The 20,683-nt window shown below is 42.8% G+C and overlaps 1 protein-coding gene across 1 annotated transcript in view; it reads right to left on the bottom strand.

Moving 5' to 3' along the window:
• The window catches only part of LOC124594919 (rab3 GTPase-activating protein catalytic subunit), a 465,991-nt gene that overhangs the window by 20,379 nt on the left and 424,929 nt on the right, over nucleotides 1–20,683 (bottom strand). The window contains exons 11-12 of the mRNA XM_047133411.1: nucleotides 14,851–14,950; nucleotides 7,118–7,443 (exon numbers count right to left, since the gene is read on the bottom strand). Of these exons, the coding sequence (XP_046989367.1) occupies nucleotides 7,118–7,443; nucleotides 14,851–14,950 (426 nt within the window). The remainder of the gene's footprint in view (nucleotides 1–7,117; nucleotides 7,444–14,850; nucleotides 14,951–20,683) is intronic.

Genomic DNA, 20,683 nt, shown 5'->3' with positions numbered 1-20,683 from the left:
GACTTCCCATCATTGTAGGACTAATAACAGTAAGATTCCACAGTAGCTGATTCCTGTAGAAGATTCAGTTTTCGTTTGTACGGACACGCCTAGTTCCGAGTTAACAGGTGTAGAAACGTGGTTTGTCTGCTGATTTGAGAGAGCGAGCGCGGGACTACCTTCGTGACGTACGCTCCGCAGCCTGTCTTTCTCGTAGGCCTCGGGTTCGTGCTGAGGACAGGTAGCTTCGTAGTAATTGCTATTGTATGAGCTGGACTCTGCTTCTTGTCGCATGATTTGTAACAAGACTTCGTGCGTTTGGAGAAATACGAGTAAATCTTCTGCTTACTATGTAAACTGCTCGCTAATCACTACTGCTCCTATCTGCGCCACGGCGGCTCATTTCATCTTCCCACTATCAGTAGCTTGTAGCTGGCGTCTCACCAGGTGTCCTGTATTATTCCCTTGTGCGGTTATCGCTGCCTCGGCTAGGCTTCAAAAGTGGACACTACAGCGGCGTAGGGGACACCTTCGAACTCCGCAGTGCAGGGAGTTTACGAGTGCTCTTCGTGCAGCGTGTAGCTCGAGCCAGCGGCTCTGTGTGGAGCAACGGACACGGGGTGCACATCGGCACGACGTCTTTTTCCGGGTCGTCGTTCACCCTTCTTCGCCAGGACTGGTTAAGAGGCAAAAGGTTTCGTTCATCTATGCGGTGCATATCTGGTTGTTCAGCTCTGTGCACCGATTTGCCTCTTCGCAAGCTGTTTGAGTAGATGTTCGTGTTTTTATTCATCGAGTCGTCACATTTTTGTTGTTTGACTATCTGATTCTAGGACAAATGTATTGCCACATGTGCTCCGTGTGTTTTTTAAAGTAAAAATCTGCTGGCAAGGGTTCCCTCTAAAAATTTTCCATGCTTAATGTTGTTAGGTTTAAATGGCTCTGAGCACTATGGGACTTAACATCTATGGTCATCAGTCCCCTAGAACTTAGAACTGCTTAAAAATAACTAACCTAAGGACAGCACACAACACCCAGTCATCACGAGGCAGAGAAAATCCCTGACCCCGCCGGGAATCGAACCCGGAAAACCGGGCGTGGGAAGCGAGAACGCTACCGCACGACCACGAGCTGCGGACAATGTTGTTAGGACTATTTGCGTTACCATATTACAATGTAATATGCCCAGCTTTCACGCATAATTGCATCGCCGGCTTATGAATTATCTAGTTCCTTTTTTTTAAATTTTGCACTGTTTTCAAATTGGTTTATGCGAGAGAACAAACAGTTTCTGAATTTTAATATTTTTTTCACTATGTTTTAGTAGCTGATGTGCTTTCTGGTATTATTACCAGGGTAATTCCAAAAGTAAGGTCTCCTAATTTTTATAAGTACATAGACATGTTTATTTCTACAATGGTTTACTTCAGTTTACAGCTTGAACATTTAGCTATTTTTCGACATAATCACCATTAGAGGTGCAATGTCACGAATCGGGCGGCCTCCCCGCCGGAGGTTCGAGTCCTCCCTCGGGCATGGGTGTGTGTTGTCCTTAGCGTAAGTTAGTTTAAGTAGTGTGTAAGTCTAGGGACCGATGATCTCAGCAGTTTGGTCCCATAGGAATCCACATACATTTGAACATTTTTAACCATTTCTGTCGATGTATTTTTGTAGACGCTGTGGCAGTTTTTGTATGCCCATGTCATACCAGCTCGCCGCCATGCTGTTCAGAAAGCTACGAACCTCTTTTTTCTCCTCGTCGTCGGAGCTGAATCGCTTTCCGGCCCAATGTTCTTTTAACCTACTGAACAGGTGATAGTCACTGGGCGCCAAGTCAGAACTATAGGGTGGGTGGGTGATTATGTTCCACTGAAACTGTTGCAGGAGAGCAACGGTTTGCCGAGCTATGTGTGGGCGAGCGTCGTCATGGACAATGTGTATGCCCTTGCACAACATTCCTCTTCTCCGGTTCTGAATTGCCCGTTTGAGTTTTTTCAGAGTCTCACAGTACCTGTCAGCGTTAATTGTGGTCCCAGTGGGCATAAAGTCGACCAACAGTACCCCTTTCCGATCCCAAAAAAAACGGTTGTCATGACTTTACCGCCAGACTGCAAACTCTCTACACCACTTACGAACATTTTTGACACCCATGCACGACTCACCATACACTTCCGTCAATTGGCGACGGATTTCAATCGGCGCAGTGCCCTTTGCGTTCAAAAACCGAATAACTGCGCGCAATTCGCACTTGGCGGTACCATACAACGGGAGCTCCATTTCTCAATGGTTGCCAAGCCAAGACTGAGCGCCTCAGCGCGACGTGCGCATGTTTACACACAGCACGTGAAGGACTCTTCATAGCAGTGTGACCAACTGCCACACAGAGTTCTGTACTTATATATAAAAAAAAGGAAACCTTACTTGTGGGATTACCCTCGTATTATCAAATGGTTCAAATGGCTCTGAGCACTATGGGACTCAACTTCTCAGGTCATCAGTCCCCTAGAACTTAGAACTAGTTAAACCTAACTAACCTAAGGACATCACACACATCCATGCCCGAGGCAGGATTCGAACCTGCGACCGTAGGGTCCCGCGGTTCCAGACTGTAGCGCCTAGAACCGCTCGGCCACCACGGCCGGCCTCCTCGTATTATCCAGCCCTTTAAGTTGTGTATTATGACCTCCAGCTAATGGTAAGATCTTAGCGAGTTATTTATGTTCATGCCTGGAAGAATTTACATCTCCCTTTGAGTAGTTCTCTTTTACACCTTACATTTTTAGCGAAGCTTATTTCCTAAGGCGTATGACCTTACTGGAAAGGTTCTATAAGGCTAGTCGTGGTTAAACAATAACGTTCAGGTGTAGTGTAAATCAGTGAGGCATTTGTTTAGCGTTTCATTACAGCACCAACTAAGTTGCAGGCGATTCCGTGTTGGGGGTTTCTTGCCACGTTGGCCTGCCTTGCTAGCGGCCGTGTGTTCGGCACTCGAGCATTTCCTACGAAGGTTTGCTATTTCTTTGTAGTCGTGTGACCTGGCTGACTGTCTACTGAATTCATCAGTAATGCTTGCAAGTTACTTGGGTTCCTGCAACAGACACAATCGGAATAAGAGGAATCGAGACCAATGTTGTTATGAACTCGGTGCACTACGATATAAGGATGTAGAAAGCGTGGCATATGGAAGTTAGTGTTCGTCTGGGGAGTGAAGACGTTGCAGTCAAAAGTAGAGATTTCACGGAAGACAGTTTGTGTCATGTGTAACAATTTAGTACACATATTCGATGACCGTTTCGCCATTTTTTGGTGAAAGATAATCCCATACCAGTCTGTTGTGTGTGCTATTCACGGAGCACGCCACTTAGCTTATTACTTTTGAGTGCAGACGTCATACATGTGGATAAAACCTTCCAACTAGCGTCATTGGTACGGTAGCGCATCATAGTAAAACACCCGCCCACATGCCATGTGCAGGTTACATTCAGCAGTTTCTGTTAACACGTTTAGTGGAAGATACTATTTCACAGATATTATGCCAATGGTATACGCCATATGGCCTATTTATAAATATGTTAAACACTGTGTCATAGACATTCCGTATTAATAAAAACGTCTACGTGGGATTATGGACGTAGTTTGCTTGGTTCTTCGCTGGAACAATTACTTTGGGTGTGATCTGCATTTTATTAAGTTTAATCAGTCCCCATTAATATCATTAGCAGTTAACGATTTAAACTTATAAAAAATTATGTATTTGCAGATTTCTTTGCTGGTTTATTGTGAAACATTCCTAGTATACTGACTAACAAAGTTTTAGAGTTCTCAGTCGAATCAGTTCGTCCAAATGGTACAACGTTTCGGTGGGAAAACAGAAGTCTTCATATTAGTTTAGTTCGCCAAGATAGATGTCGAGATCACATTATACCTGCTGTTACCCAAATTATGTTTACTTAAATCATTACTCTTCATTAACACTGCTATGCTGATTTCTTATCACATACTACCATTCTACTTGTTTTTCAAAACTATATTTACTTAAATTTGTTTAGGTATAGGAGCCGATGTTCGTCAGGAGTACCGAAACCAATGACCAATTTTGATGTTAACTGTGTAGTTGCCATTACCCATAGTACCTTTATTCAGGGTGTTTCCGTAAGAACGGACAAAAATGTAACAGAACATAGAGAATGCTCCACTGCACAATCTGAGGTAGAGAACCTGGTGTCTACCGCTTTGTCTAGCATTAGTGCTTTCGAACTTATTTACACAAGTTTACACGTACTGTGCTGTTAATTTACGTTTACATTCTTTATTTTCTGCAAGGAAACTAGGAGGACGTGCCTGATAACTAGGAAGTCATGTTGCAGGTTTTATTTACTTTACTTGTCCATAAGATGGGTCTGTTGTATCGTATTTACATTGTCATGACAAAACTTGCTATGAATCAATGACAGACCCATTCATTAGTCAGTACTATTCAAAGACGTACAGTTCAATACGATTGAGCAGTACTGGTACATTTTCGCAGAACTAATGACATGCACATTGTGTATGGGGCAATACACTGCAATGTTCTCGCTGCTTACAGGCCGTACAGGGAACGATTTCCTGACAGGCATCATCCGTCACGACAAGTGTTTATTTCCCTCGATCGGTGAATGCTAGAGACTGGTTCATTGGAGACAAGAAACGAGGGAGGAGCATGACAGGAGGACCAATCGCACAAACTATTATCTCCTTAAGCTGGTTTCTCCAACCCCACGTTCCCTACCGCAAATTGTTCAGTGGAGCATCCTCTATGTCCTGTTAAATTTTTGCATGCTCTTACGGAAATGCCCTATAGATTAGTATGTGCGGAAAAAATAAGGATCTATAACACCCAGGACAGGACTTCAGTTAATTACACGGCGTATTTCACAATTTATATTACAGGATTCATAAATAAAGTTTTCATGAGGAATCCATGTCCAGAAATGTACCGTTTGGAAGTAAAGTAAGTATGAAACTCCTATCACTTTCAGCTCTCACGTTTCATGTTACATACACAGTTAGGCAATGAGTTCTGATCTGAGTGCTCTACAGGAGACAACGATTATTATACTCATCATTGGGTTTTCTTCTACGTGACGAAGAAAATCCTCTTCAGAGAGTGCGGCACATCTATGCAGCACCAAATTCAACCCTTCTAGTTTCGAACACAGCAGCTACTCGGAGTTGTTGCTACAGTCAGAAAAAAATGATGTCACAATCATAACAGTGACTGGCGACGACGCTCTCTTATCAGTTGGTGTGCGTACTATGATGCGGGAATTTGGATGCCATCTAATGTTCAGACTTATTTTACGTCCCCAAACTGAAGTAGCCTCATGTGCGGTGATCGCCATGGAGGGTTGGGGAGTCGTTCTTCTTGTTGTCAGGATGGCTTTTGGCTCTCCCACTTTGGCATTGAGGAGACCACCGGTAGAATAAGGGAGCTGCAGAAAAACATACGTCGTCCATGTGTAAATTCTTTGCTGTTCCAACAGATATGAACCCTCGTCTGCCGGCACAGCCTGGCGTTCATCCACGATGTCCGTGTCCTGCAGGTGTCGCTGGCTGTCGATCTCTAACTGTCGCAAAGTGACGCTGTGCTGTGGCACACAGTCTGGGTGGGAGCGCTGAGACAGCGGCTGGTGGTTTGACGTCAATGTAGCTGCGTACACGTTCACACCATAAATTGGTTTGTAAATAATTAGCGTTGCAATTGTCTGTGATAGGCAGAATGGCGAGCAGAGTACATTAGTGTTGTTACCAAGCCTGGGAGAGTACATAAAGGTTGTGAACAGTGTCAGATGTTGAGTGAGCACTGTGAAGGACAAAGTGATAAGACGTACTCGTCTGAGTCAGCATTATCAGCACTTTACAGAAATCTGAATGGAAGTCATTGTGAGTCTCCATTTGGCCAGCTGGTCAAATCATTTTATATCCAGACTTTTGGGTCATTTGGATGTGACAGCTGCCCAGTGCTGAACAAGACGGGAACATGATAGGCATAATCATCATCTAGGTTGTGGTCAACCACGTCTGACCATGCCGAAGGGAGGATCGCTGTATTGTGTACCAAGCTTATCTTCAGGTCCGCACCTTTCGTTCGAGAACAAATGATGGTCTCTCAGCAATATTAAGTCTATTGACACACCTTAGCCGGACAGCAGCAGCAGCCATACTGGGAAATTAGCATCCCACGTGTAGGACATTAACACCACAGGACAAACGGCCAGACCTGGAGTGGTGCCATGACAGCAAAGCATGGACTGTTGATGAAGGCATTGTGTTCAGTGGTTCTGCACTATCCTGGGTGACTATTGTCAACATGGAAAGAGGTCCTATACTTCCAATGTTGTGGAGAGGAACAGCGGTTTTATTTCTAGCATCACGTTGTATAGAGTCATGCAGTATGACATCAAGTCACGGGTAATAATGATTGACGGGACTCTGCTGGCAGAACAGTGTCATGGACATGCTGTACCCTCATGAATTACCTCTCATGCAACAATAGTGTTTTTAACAAAACAACGCTTATCCACATATGCCAATAGTGTTTACTTACTATCTACATAGTGCTGATGCACTTCCATGGCCCGCAACATCCGTTATTCTGGCCCCAAAGGAACATGCGTGAGACCAACTTCGATGCCAACTCTGTGCCAGTGCTAATGTCCATGATGTCACGGACCATTTACAACAGTTGTGGACCATAAAGACACAGGAGTAAATACAACAGCTTTATGACATCCTTCCCAACCAAATCAGCGCGTGCGTCTAGACCGAGGTGGTTGATTTTCATACTAATAAATGGACTCATAGCGCCAAGTTCTTTGTAAATTTGGCTCGATTTTGTAATCACTGAAACAATACCACACACTTGTTAGTTGGTGAAGCTCCATTTCGATACCTGCTCCACTTCTAGAGGCTTATCTTTTTTTCAGTTTATAATGAATAAAAAGGGACCAAGAACTGAACCCTGAGGCAATCGTTTTGTTACTGGTAGAACCTGAGCGGAGGCCTTACTCCAGTATGTAACCTAAATGGCAATCTAGCAAAAGCAATGCGTTTTAGAGCAGCGTGTGGCACGCGCAACAGTCTGTAGTGTACGGACCTCGTAGTCGCGGACGTCGACGTGCGGCGCGCGCGACAGGCGCTCGGCGCGCCGCCCCAGCGAGGCGAGCAGCGGCGGCAGGCGCGGCAGCGGCGGCTGCTGGGCGGCGCGCGACAGCAGCGCCACGGCGGCGGCGTGCGACAGCGGCGCCAGCAGCAGCCGCCCCACGTCGGCGGGCCGCGCCGCCTCCAGCCAGTGCAGCACCTTCTCCGCCTCGCGCGTGTCGTCGAACAGCCGCTTCTGCCGGCGCGCCGGCACCGGCTTGGCCGCCTCCCACGCCTCCACCCACGGGTTGCCCTTCAGCTGCATGCGCACGCTCAGGCAGCCTGGCCACAACAACAGATTAGACAAGATTAATTATTCATTCCATAAACCCATAAAAGAGGGGATGCTCCTGGGTGTGGAACATGTCAGATAAACACATTACAAAAATGTAATTAGAAAAACTTCAGTTTCATTAATTTTAATGATCCTCAGTCAGTAAACAGTAAAATTATGTACATGAATTAAATTTAAACTTCTAATATTTACACGTTTAATACTTACATCTGCTTTCATTAAATCCATCATTCAGACATTTGCTAGTTTCTTGGCTATTACATCCAAGTATTATCAAAAATTAAAGTAAATTATTCATTTCAGTGATACTCAGTTAAGAACAGTCAGATTACGTACAAGATTTAAAATTAAACTTCCACTATTTACAGACTTAAGACTTACATATGCTTTCCATACATCCATCATTCACACAGTAGGTAGTTACTTGGCTGTTACAACCAAGTGTTGTCAAAAATTAAAGTATAATAAATTTTCTTTAAAATAGTCTACTGCACTTGTTGAGAAACTTATGGATGGAATAAAAGGAGTTGGCCAACAAAAATTCTTTTAAATTATGTTTAAATTGTGCCTTGTCTGAAACTAAACTCTTAATGGTTGCTGGTAACTTACTGAAAATAGGCGTTGCTGAATACTGGACTCCTTTCTGGGCAAGAGTAAGTGATTTTAAATCTTTATGTATATTGTTCCTATTCCTAGTACTGATACTGTGTACTAAGCAGTCAGTTGGAAAAAGAGGTGTATCATTTACAAAAAATGGCTCTGAGCACTATGGGACTTAACTACTGTGGTCATCAGTCCCCTAGAACTTAGAACTACTTAAACCTAACTAACCTAAGGATATCACACACATCCATGCCCAAGGCAGGATTCGAACCTGCGACCCTAGCAGTCGCGGGGTTCCGGACTGCGCGCCTAGAACCGCTAGACCACTGCGGCCGGCTATATTATTTACAACAAACTTCATTAAGGAATAAATATACTGAGAAGCTGTGGTTAATATGCCCAATCCTTTGAATAGGTTTCGACATGATGTTCTTGGATTTACACTACACATTACTCTTATTATACGCTTCTGTACACTAAAAATTTTTTCTGTTTGTGGAGTTACCCCAAAATATGATACCATATGACATAATGGAGTGAAAATAAGCAAAATATGCCACTTCTTTTATATTTATATCTCCTATGTCTGACATCACTCGCATTGCAAACACAGACTTGTTTAGGCGCTTTAGCAGTTCGTTAGTATGTTGCTCCCAACTGAATTTATTATCAACTTGTAATCCCAAGAATTTTACACTCTCAACTTCTCCTATTTCCATGTCATCATATTTTCTACACACACCAGAAGGAAATCTCTTGGAAGTTCTGAACTGCATATAGTGGGTCTTTTGAAAGTTTGATGACAGTGAATTGGCTATGAACTACTTATTAATGTCGGTAAAAATTTGATTAGGTGCCCTTTCGAAATTTATATTTGATATCGTATTTATTGCAATGTTTGTATCATCTGCAAATAAGACAAACTTGGCATCTGGTAGTGTAAGGTCATTAATATACACAAGCAACAGTAGTGGACCTAGTATGAAACCTTGGGGAACACCAGATGTAATCTCTTCCCAGTCAGATGATGTCTGATTGACTACTGTTGATGTGTTACGTAATGACACCCTTTGTTTTCTATTAGTATGGTATGACTGAAACCACATTGCAGCACCACCAGTGACGCCACAATATTTTAATTTACTTAAAAGAATGCTGTGATTCACACAGTCAAACGCCTTTGACAGATCACAGAATATGCCAGTTGCCTCCAGTTTGTTGTCCAATGAATTAAGGGCATTTTCGCTGTAGGTGTAAATAGCATTCTCAGTATCAGAACCCTTAAGAAACCCAAACTGTGACAGTATGTTATTTTCACTGAGGTGCTTAAGTAGACGCTTGAACATAACCTTTTCAAAGATTTTGGAAAAAGCTGGTAAAAGTGAGATAGGTCGGTAATTTGATGGCATTTCTTTGTCCTCTTTCTTGTGGAGAGGTATAGCTTCAGCGTATTTAAGCCAGTCCGGGAATGTTCCTGTGACAAGTGGTTGATTACACAAATAACTTAAGATATGACTAAGCTCACATGAACACTCTTCTATTAACTTTGTTGATATGTTATCATAACCATTAGAATGCTTTGATTTCAAGGACGTTATGATGGATTCTATTTCTTTGGGTGAAGTAAGTGTCAATTCCATTTTACTGAGTTTGCTTGTGTGTACTGGTCTCAGATATCCCATTGCATTATTTACTGAACCTGACAACCCCATGCTATCAGTAACAGAAACAAAATACTTGTTTAAATGGTTTGCAACACAAAATGCATTTGTTACCAAGGTTTCATTTATTTTTAGAGCAACAAGGTAGTGGTCTCAACGACGAGCAAATTGCAAACCATAAGATGACAAAGTTGCGCTGATAACACATGAGGATGCCCAGGAAAATAAGATAGACAGACGAAGGCCATGTGGCCAAACTAACATTACAATATAGTGTAATAATTATTATCATAAATAATATTTTATCGATTTTCAAGCCGCGTCATTTTGAATAAACATTCGAGTTTCCAAAACTTGCCTCCACCGCGGTCAGCAGGAGCGAAAACAACTGACTTTAACAAGGCAATATTGTGGGCAGATAATTCATACACACAATAAATAAACAGGATGCAAAAGTTGAGTCCTAAAGTACTCCTACTGCGACAGGTGGATTTTACTCCTGAAAACGATAGCGGATGCAGAGGTCGAAATCTCGAGTGCTTTGTCTGAAGTGATGTGGCTAGAAAATCGTGCAGATTTTATTGAGGCATGCCAACACAACAGTCTCCAAGGACACAATTATCATCACATTTTTAATTAAATATGACACCACTCAGCCTACAATACGAATAGTAATGAACTTATGCAAAGCATTGACAACGCCAGCTTTGACATACCGCTCAGAAAAAAATGAGACAGTTAAAATTCTGAGAAACTGTGCTTCGAAAGCTACTTGAAATACAGACACCAAGGTCTTCTCTGTAGGAATAAAAAGTCGCCTTGGAAGCATGTTCTCTCATAAGTGCCCCAGGGGTCAATACCGTGTCCACTATTGCTTTCCTCGTCGGTTCTGTTCTCTTGCACGAATATCGTTTCTATGCCGACGACGTGCGCCTTTACCTCAGTGTCAGGCCTAAAAAAATCAATAGTGCAATCGTGGTGATGAATGAAGATCTGTCTTCAGGGATAAGATGCTTGCCAAACCTGTAACTTTAATTAAATACAAAGAACTCTCAAAGCGGTGTTAGTATCCCGTCAGAAAGTAATAAATCCGCGAACAATTTTCTGTATTCTTCTCGACGATATTCCAACACCTCATTAAAAAATCAGTGATCAATTTGGATGCAGCTTTGGATGATCATCTCGACTGGATAAAAAATATTGTCGCCACACCTAGGAAAACTTCCGCTTGCCCCTGTGCCCTCCAAAAGTTTTGGAACGTATTTCCACACGAAGCGAAACGTAAACTTGTACGATCACTCGCTCAAGCGAATATTCACTATTGCGGTGTAACCCAACGACGCACGAGTAGTGAAAACACTAAACGTTTAGAACTAACCGTGAATGCGTCCGTGCATTACACCTAAATCACCTGTCTATTTGGCCATGTCACTGTTCCGCATACACAGTACAGTGGCTGCGGCCGGTCAAGTTACACGACTACGACGTGCTTCGTCTATTTCATCGCCTCCTCATTGTACATGCACCCTAGCATTTACCGCATCAGAGATTAAGCAGTTGTCATCTCATCATACCTGAAACACAAGGTCTCACTTATCCACTGCCCTGACTGTGCTCATCCACGAGACAAAAACATTCGCGAAGCCCTTCTCTGCCGCTGCTGTCGGTCTCTATAACAAACTATCCTACACCCTCCGTACAGTTCAATGCCCTATGGGTTTTAAGCAGAGGCCGAAACACTTTATTCTGACATCCTCATAATGTTTCCACAAACTTAACGTAGACGACCAGTTTCTCCCTCTGTCAAACACTATTCCAAATGCTTCCATTTTCATCTCAGTTACGCATCTTTCTCTTTTCATTTCTCAGTCGGATACTTCATCTTCTTTTCCCTATCTTCATTAACTGTTTTTCATGACGTTCCTCTTATCAACTTACTTCCATCCGTTCTCTCATATCCACTATGCTCCCATTTAAATCCATCTGCTCGTAATTAGCCTCTCTTGTTGTACTTCTCACGAACTGTGTTTGTCTCTTCTTTCTATACTGTGGTAATTTCTGAATGTCGTATAATGTTGTATATCAGGTGTAACGTACAATACGTTCATCATAATTAATCCAATGTAAAATATTTTTCGTGATGAATAAATCCGCTCCAGTTGTACTTGACTAATTCTTTATTCTGACAAAATCGTACACACGACCCAGGTTTCAGGATGTAAATCCCATCCATTTCAAAAAAAGGAAAACTAAGATGTATTCTTCACTAAATTAATTAACATTGAAAGGGCCCATAAAAACGTGAACATCGGGTTATACCTTGATAGCGCACTAGAAAGACGTACCAGCGAATGTATCAATTAGGTTGGTTGGTTTGTTTGGGGAAGGAGACCAGACAGCGAGGTCATCGGTCTCATCGGATTAGTGAAGGACGGGGAAGGAAGTCGGCCGTGCCCTTTGAAAGGAACCATCCCGGCATTTTCCTGGAGCGATTTAGGGAAATCACGGAAAACCTAAATCGGGATGGCCGGACGCGGGATTGAACCGTCGTCCTCCCGAATGCGAGTCCAGTGTCTAACCACTGCGCCACCTCGCTCGGTTATCAATTAGGATTCAAGATCCCGTGCGGGTGAGGCATGAAAAGGTTCTCTGAGTCAATTAGTACTGCACCTAGTCAACGGGGCCTAACCGAAACGACATTTGCGTGTAACAACAAATAAAAACACACTGACAGCCTAACCTAACCTATGAACCAATTGCGAATGGCTCTGCATGGAGCAAGGGGTTAATAAATTAAAGATACGTAAGCCCACAATGCCAATTTGTGAACCTCAAAGGTACCTTACCATATGAGTGCCCAGCCCACCGAACGGATGGTTACTTGTAAGACAGGGTCTAATGATCCTCATATTGTCAGTTTACCTAAATAAGTAATCTGTTTAGTTAAAAATTAGTTTAAATGATATATATTTGTCCGCCACCGTAGCTTGTTATGCCGTGGGCGGGGGGGGGGGGGGGGGGGGGGGGGGCAGGGTTTCATTCCCGACTGGGTTGGAGATTTACTCAGCCCAGGGACGGAGTGTTTGTCTCGTCTTTATCATCATTATTTCATCCTCATCGACGCACAAGTGGCGTCACCTCAAAAGACTTGCACCAGGCGATCAGGTCTACCTGCCAGGAATGCCTCGCCACACTACACTTCATTTCATTTCAATTATATATGTGGTGTACTCCCATTTTAAAGTCGTGTTCGGAAAGAGACTCGAAACTGCGCAACCCGGAAACTGTTTGTCGCATTCGTATAAGTACTGTAAATGTTTAAAAATGTCATTCGGAGGGAGAAAATGCATGTGGTATACAAATAGAATAGCCAATACTCAGGATAAAATTAAATCATCATGATCAGTCCTGAAAGAAGTATTTGGCCAGCAGCACAAGGTCTAAGCCATGAAGTCAATATGTAGTACAAATTTTTTGTTACTAATTAGTCAGTATTTTAACAGTCACTGTCTGCATATAACAGGTTAATTAAATAAAAAACACAGTTTCTAACAACGCTCATAGAAAATGACTTTCCAGGACTGCTATGTGAAGTAACGTTGGTGATAGTGACGCAAGGGAGTCTGGAACAACAATTAAAGCGCTGAAGACCAATGATCCTCATGGATGTGATGGGGTATCTAGCAAGCTACTAAATTACTTCCATGTAATGATCTAAAATTACCGATTTCCCATCTACAAAGAGAGTGAGCACGGCTTTTCCTGCCGATTGTTAAGGCGGATTTTTTAGTTTTGACAGAGAGCTATGTCGCCTTTACCTGCTCGAGCTTTTCATTATAGGTTAGTGACGGTACGACCAGGTTTCAAATTCTGCAACAATTCTGTCCATAAATCCATTATCTTCGACCTGGAAGTGGCACAAAAGATCCCACAATCATCGACGTGACGATGTCTCAGTTCAGAAGTCACCTGACGTGGCAACCATCTTCCACACACATTACTGACTCTCAGCCATCATGGAGAATATTGTCTTCTGAACCAAGACTAACAGCTAAAACTGTGGCTATTTCGACTACATTAATACGCCTGTTTTCCTTTCCAGCCTCTTTCAATGCGGCAGCATTTTTGTTTATCATCGCGAGGTGCTCGTTCGGAGCGTCTTCCACAAAAGTTACGATTCTTTTTTTATCCTTTCTGCACCAAGCGTACACTTGCTTGCAAGGACAAACATTAAACTGTGCTTTCATCCAGCAATGCAGTTCCACAGGTTTAACAGGCTCACTGCTCACAAAACGTATCACAGATTGCTGCTGCAACACGGTGTAGGTCCACAGCGAGGAAGACATATTAATTGGCAAGAGTTCTTATTCTTTCCGTGCCGCATCCACAGGCTGCCAACTGCTGCTCAGTTCTGGAAACAGAAGGGTAACTTCTGCCAACTGGCAAATGGACTTTTAAGATTTTCATTTGAATCATCACCGCAAATTTTATTTTAGAAACAATGTTTGTGTATTTTAATAATTTTCGCGGTTGAACGGCAGCAGTGCACCGCGCCAGATCACTTTTGTCCTGACAGGCGAGACAATGAAATAAGGATAAAGAAAACAGTAAAAGATCCGGCAGTTGGTTAGCTGCTGACGATGAAGATGGTGAATATCTTTGAAAACGTGAATTTTAACTCACAAATAATCGGCCTTGAACACCGAAGAAATTTTATACTGCATCTCAACTACATGTGGAAACCTTAACCTTCCTCTACGAGTTGCTCTACGTTATAATGCTTACATTCAAACATATAGCAGCCGCGCATAGTGGCCGCGCGGTTTGAGACGCCATGTCACCCATTGCGCGTCCGCTCCTGCCGGAGATTCGAGTCCTCCCTCGGCCATGGGTGTGGGTGTGTGTGTGTGTGTGTGTGTGTGTGTGTGTGTGTGTGTGTGTGTGTGTGTGCATGTATTGTTCTTAGCATAAGTTAAAGTAGTGTGTAAGTCTAGGGACCAATGACCTCAGCAGTTTGGTCCCTTGGGAATTCATACAGATTTGAAAATTTGAATTAAAGATAAAGCAGTGTGTTCTGCACAGCAAACGCGATTACTCGCAGAACAAAACGCGGTTTCTGAAGCAGCTTACCTTTCTTCTGACCAAATTCATCCACACCGTCTTCTTCCTTCCAGTCTGGAGGCGAGTACCAGCGGATGAAGTCCTCCAGGACAGCTCCAGGATTGGCTGCCTGAAGCAATGCAAAAACAGACAGTCAGTGGAATTATGTACTATATGATCAAGGAAATGGGACCTGGATGGGCTGAAAGAACCAGACGTTGCTGAGAGTTTCAGAGGGAACATTAACCAACGAATGGCTAGAATAGGAGAAATGTATACAGTGGAAGACTAATGGTTAGCTTTGAGAGATGAAATAGTGAAAGCAGCAGAGGATCGAGTAGGTAAAAAGACGGGAGCTACTTGAAATCCTTGGGTTACACAGGAGATATTGAATTTAACTGATGATAGGAGAAAATATAAAGATGAGGCAAAAAAAGCTGGCGAAATGCAATAAAAATGTCTAAAAAATGAGAATGACGGGTGTGCAATGTGGCTAAGCAGGAATGGCCAGAGAACAAATATATGGATTTAGAAGCATATATCACTAGGGGTAAGATAAATACCGTCTACAGAAAAATTAACGAGGCCTTCGGAGAAAAGACAAGCAGCTGTGTCAGTGTCAATAGCTCAGCTGGTAAACCAGTCCTAAGCAAAGAAGGGAAAGCTGAAAGGTGGAAGGAGTATGTAGAGGGTCTATAAAAGGGGGAGATGAACTTGAAGGCAATATTGTAGAAATGGAAGAGAACGTAGACGAAGATGAGATGGGAGATATGATACTACGAGAAGAATTTGACAGAGCACTGAAAGATCTAAGTCGAAACAAGGCTCCAGGAGTAATGACATTCAGTCAGAACTACTGACAGCCTTCGGAAAACCGACAAAATTTTTCCACCTGGTGTGTAAGATGTATGAGACGGACGAAATACCCACAGAAGAATAATATAATTCCATTTCCGAAGAAAGCTGGTGCTGTCATGTGTGAATATTACCGAAACATCGGTTAAATAAATCATGCTTGCAAAATGCTAACACGAATTATTTGCCGTACAGCAGAATGGAAAAACTGGTGGAAGCCGACCTCGGGGAAGATCAGTTTGGATTCCGGAGGTATATAGGAACACGCCAGTCAATACTGATCCTACGACTCATCTTAGACGTTAGGGTAAGGAAATGCAAAGCTACGTTTATAGCAGTTGTAGATTTAGAGAAAGCTTTTGACATTTTTGACTGGAATACTCTCTTTGAAATTCCCAAGGTAGCAGGGGTAAAACAAAGGGAGCGATGTGGTACTTACAACTTGAAAGAAACCAGACGGCAGTTACAAGGGTCTAGGAGCAAAAGAGGGAAGCAATGGTTGAGAAGAGAGTGAAATAGGGTTGCAGTCTATCGCCGATATTATTCAATCTATAGATGGGCAAGCAGTAAAGGAAACCAAGAAAATTTTGGAGTAGAAATTACAGTTCAGGGAGAAGAAATAAAAGCTTTGAGGTTTGCCGAGACAGCAAAAGACTTGCAAGATCAGTTGAACGGAATGTACAACGTCTTTAAAGGAGGACATTAGATAAACATCAACAAAAGCAAAACAAGGATAATGGAATGTAGTCGAATGAAATTAGGTAATGCTGAGAGAATTAAATTAAAAAGCGAGAGACTTGAAGTAGTTGATGAGTTCTGTTATTTGGGCAGTAAAATAACTGATGATCGCAGAAGTAGAGACGATATAAAAAGTGGAGCTGCCAACAGCAAGAAAAGCGCTTTTGAAGAAGAGGAATTCGTTAACACTGAGCGTAGATTTAAGTGTTACATCTGTAAGACTTTTTTGAAAGTATTTGTATGGTGTGTACCACGTCTGGCAGAGAAATATAGACGATAAACTGTTTCGAGAGGAGAATGGAAGCTTTTGAAATGTGGTGCTACAGAAGAATGCTGAAGATTAGACGGGTAGATCACGTAACTAATGAGGAGCTACTGAGCAGAATTAGGGCGAAAACTAGTTTATGCTATAGCTTGAGTAGAAGAAGGATCGATTCATAGGACACATTCTGAGACATCAAGGGATCGCCATTTTACTACTGGAGGGAAGTGTAAATGTATACACTGCCGAGGAAGACCAGGAGATGAATACAATACGCAGATTCAGAAGAAAGTCAGTTCTGGCAGTTAGTCGGAAATGAAGAGGCTTGCACACACATATTAGTAGGGAGAGCTACATCAAACCAGTCTTACGGTTGACTGGCACATAGTATTCATTTGCCCAAAACTTTCTTAATTCGATTTTCAATTTTCACCATATTCATTTTTTTTAAAGCTATACATCTTCACGTGTTTCACTTTAAGCCGTCTTCAGAAATGCAGTAAAAGGGTTTCGTAGACTATACATCGTAAGGTTCCCATAAACAGGTGCCCACATGGGACGTTCCTTTCTCCCATCTGTAACGGTCATGCTGCATTTTGATATACTCTTCGTTTTCTCAAAGTTATCAAATATTGTCCAACACTGTTCAAGGGTACAAACATGGGCACCTTCCAGTCTTTTACGCAGTAGAGAAAGACACAGCGATGCGGTCGTCACCTAGATCACATAAGAAGCCTTTCATTGGTGGAAAACCTGAGAGGTAAGACCAAAGAGAGACCTTTTTTGTAACTCCTATGCTGCAACTATTTTATAGGTACTAGCTCCAAAAGCACATACGGCTGCCGTCTGCTTTTTAAGACTTGCTGGAAGGACATTTCAGCACATACGCATAAGCTACCATGTTCGTTCAGAATACATCATTCAGAAAAGACCTTTGGACATTTGAATTATTACATCCCTAAGTCACCGTAAACTTCCAAGTCGGCCCCCACTGCAGACTTTCTCCTATAAAAATTTGCGGTGAACGATATCGCAGCAGGTAGGGAGCTGCTGGTGTCAGATCGCCAAACTCAAGGCTATGAAGACATCACTTGTGAATGCGCTTTCCGATTACATAGACCTGTGATCAGCGTTATTTCAAATAATGGACTGATACATGAACCATGGACCTTGGCCTGGTGGGGTGTCTTGCGCGCCTCAACGACACAGCCATCCGTACCGTAACGGCATCCACAACAGAGGGCACCTGTGCAGACAAACCTGTGGCTCCTCAGAAGATGCAGCAGCCTTTTCAGAAGTTGCCTGGGCAACAATCTGTATTATTAAGTGATCTGGCCTCGTAAAATCAACTAAAATGGCCTCGCTGTGCTGATCCTGGGAACGGGTAAAGCATGGGAAACTACATCCCTTACTTTTCCGAAGCACATGCAGCTCTTCTGTATGCAGCTCTTCTTCTCGGGTGAAATATTCTGGAGGTAAAACAGGTACCCATTCGGATCTACACTCGTGGACTACTCAGGAGAATGTCATCAGGAAAAACAAAATCGGTGTTCTCCAGCTCGGAGAGTGAATTTTTAGATCCATTAAGGGGGGTAGGACGTCAAACGGGCCGACTTAGAGCACGAGAGGCAACACAGGACATTTTAATTTCCAGTGTCTATACTTTTACAAATAAATTCATAAAACTTTGTCAGCATCACCAGGAAGGATTCAGGATTCACACTCATTGCAGTGGAAGTTCGAAAACACAACAAAATAATTTTTTTTACGTGTGAAATTTCATCATTTTTTCACTTACTAATGGCTGCATTTGTTGCTATAGGTACACTTTTCTTCATACGTTAGAGAGATTCTTCGATGAATTTTGCACAGCATATATACCATACTTATAGGTGTATGAAACTCTAGAATTTATTTAATTTATGAAAAAACGAATGATCTGTTGTATTTTAAACTTCATGTTAAAAAAAACCACAAATTTTGTAGTTAATTACCTCAATTTTTACCACAGTTTTTAATAGATTTGGAAAATTCTAGAGTTTCACACACCTTTAAGTATGGTCTGTATGCTGTACAAAATTCATCGAACCATCTCTCTTACTTATGAAGAAAAGTGTACCTATAGCAACAAATGCTGCCATTAGTAAGTGAAAAAAATGATGAAATTTCACGTGTAAAAAATATTACTTCGTTATGTTTTCGAACTTCCACTGCTATAAGTGTGAATTCTGAATCCTTCCTGGTCATGCTGACAAAGTTTTATGAATTTATTTGTGAAAGTATAGACAGTGGAAATTAAAATGTCCTGTGGTACCTCTCCTGCCCCAAGTCGGCCCGTTTGACGTCCTACCCCCTTAATAGCGCAGGTAGGGTAGAAAATTTAAAAAGGGAAATAAAGATTAGTTTGGAAGTTAGATATACTATGGGTTAGCGAAGTTCGGTGGCATGACGAATAAGGCTTTTCGTCAGGTGAGTACATGATAATAAATATAAAAGCCAACAGAGGTAATGCAGAAGCATGTCTTATAATGAATAAGAAAATAGGAATGCGGGTAAGCCACTATGAGCATCACAATAAATGCATTACTGCAGCCAAGACAGGCATTAAGCAAACACCCACCACGGTAGTAAAAGATAATACACTGAAGACCTAAAGAACTGGCACGCCTGCCTAATATCGAATAGGTACCCCGCGAGCACGCAGAAGTGCTACAAAAGAAGTGACATGGACTCGACTAATGTCTGAAGTAGCGCTGGAGGGAAATGACACCATGAATCCTGCAGGGCTGTCCATAAATCCATAAGAGTACGAGAGGGTGGAGATCTCTTCTGAACAGCACGTTTCAAGGCATCCCACATATGCCTCAAAAATGTTCATGTCTGGAGACTTTGGTGGGCAGAAGAGTGTTCCTGGAGCCACTCTGTAGCAATTCTGGACGTGTGGGGTGTCGCACTGTCCTGCTGGAACTGCCCAATTTCATCGGAATGTGCAATGGATATGACTGGATGCAGGTGATCAGACAGGGTGCTTAGGTACGTGTAACCTGTCAGAGTCGTACCAGCAGTCCGATATCACCACAGCTACACACGCCTCACACCATTACACAGCCTCCACCGGCTTGAACAGTCCCCTGCTGACAAGCAGGGTCCATGGATTCATAAGGTTGCAACCATACTCGTGCACGTCCATCCCCTCGATAGAATTTGAAACGAGACTCGTCCGACCAGGCAACATGTTTCCAGTCATCAACGGTTGGTGTTGGTGTTGACAGGCCCAGACGAGGAGTAAATCTTTGTGCCGTGCAGTCATCAAGGTTACGCGAGTGAGTATTCGCCTCCGAAAGCCCATATCGATGATGTTTCATTGAACGGTTCGCACGCTCTCACTTGCTGATGGCCCAGCATTGAAATCTGCAGCAATTTCCGGCAGTGTTGCACTTCTGTCACGTTGAACGATTCTCTTCAGTCGTCGTTGGTCCCGATCTTTCAGGACCTTTTCCCGACCGCAGCGATGTCAGAGATTCGATGTTTTACCAGGTTCCTGATATTCACGGTACACTCGTGAAATGGTCTTACGGGAAAATCCCACTTCATCGCTACCTCGGAGATGCTGTGTCCCACCGCTCCTGCGCTGACTATAACACCACGTTCAAACTCTCTTAAATCTTGATAACCTGCCATTGTAGCAGCAGTAACCGATCTAACAACTGCGCCAGAAACTTGTCTTACATAGGTGTTGGCGACCGCAACGTCGTATGCCTGTTTACACACCTCAGTATTTGAATACGCATTCCTATACCAGTTTCTTTGGCGCTTCAGTGTATGTCAGCCACCTCCGCAGATGATGAAGAGACTGAAAGAATGTACGATGAGATAAAACGAATTATTCAGATAGTTAAGGGAGAGAAAAATTTAATTTTGAGGGGTGACTGGAATTCGGTACTAATAATAGGAACAAAAAGAAAAATAGCAGATTATGAACGGCTGGAAAGGATTGAAAGAGGAAGC

The sequence above is a fragment of the Schistocerca americana genome, chromosome 2, assembly GCF_021461395.2.
Source record: "Schistocerca americana isolate TAMUIC-IGC-003095 chromosome 2, iqSchAmer2.1, whole genome shotgun sequence".
NCBI lineage: Eukaryota > Metazoa > Arthropoda > Insecta > Orthoptera > Acrididae > Schistocerca > Schistocerca americana.
This window is presented reverse-complemented; position numbering and strand designations above follow the sequence as displayed.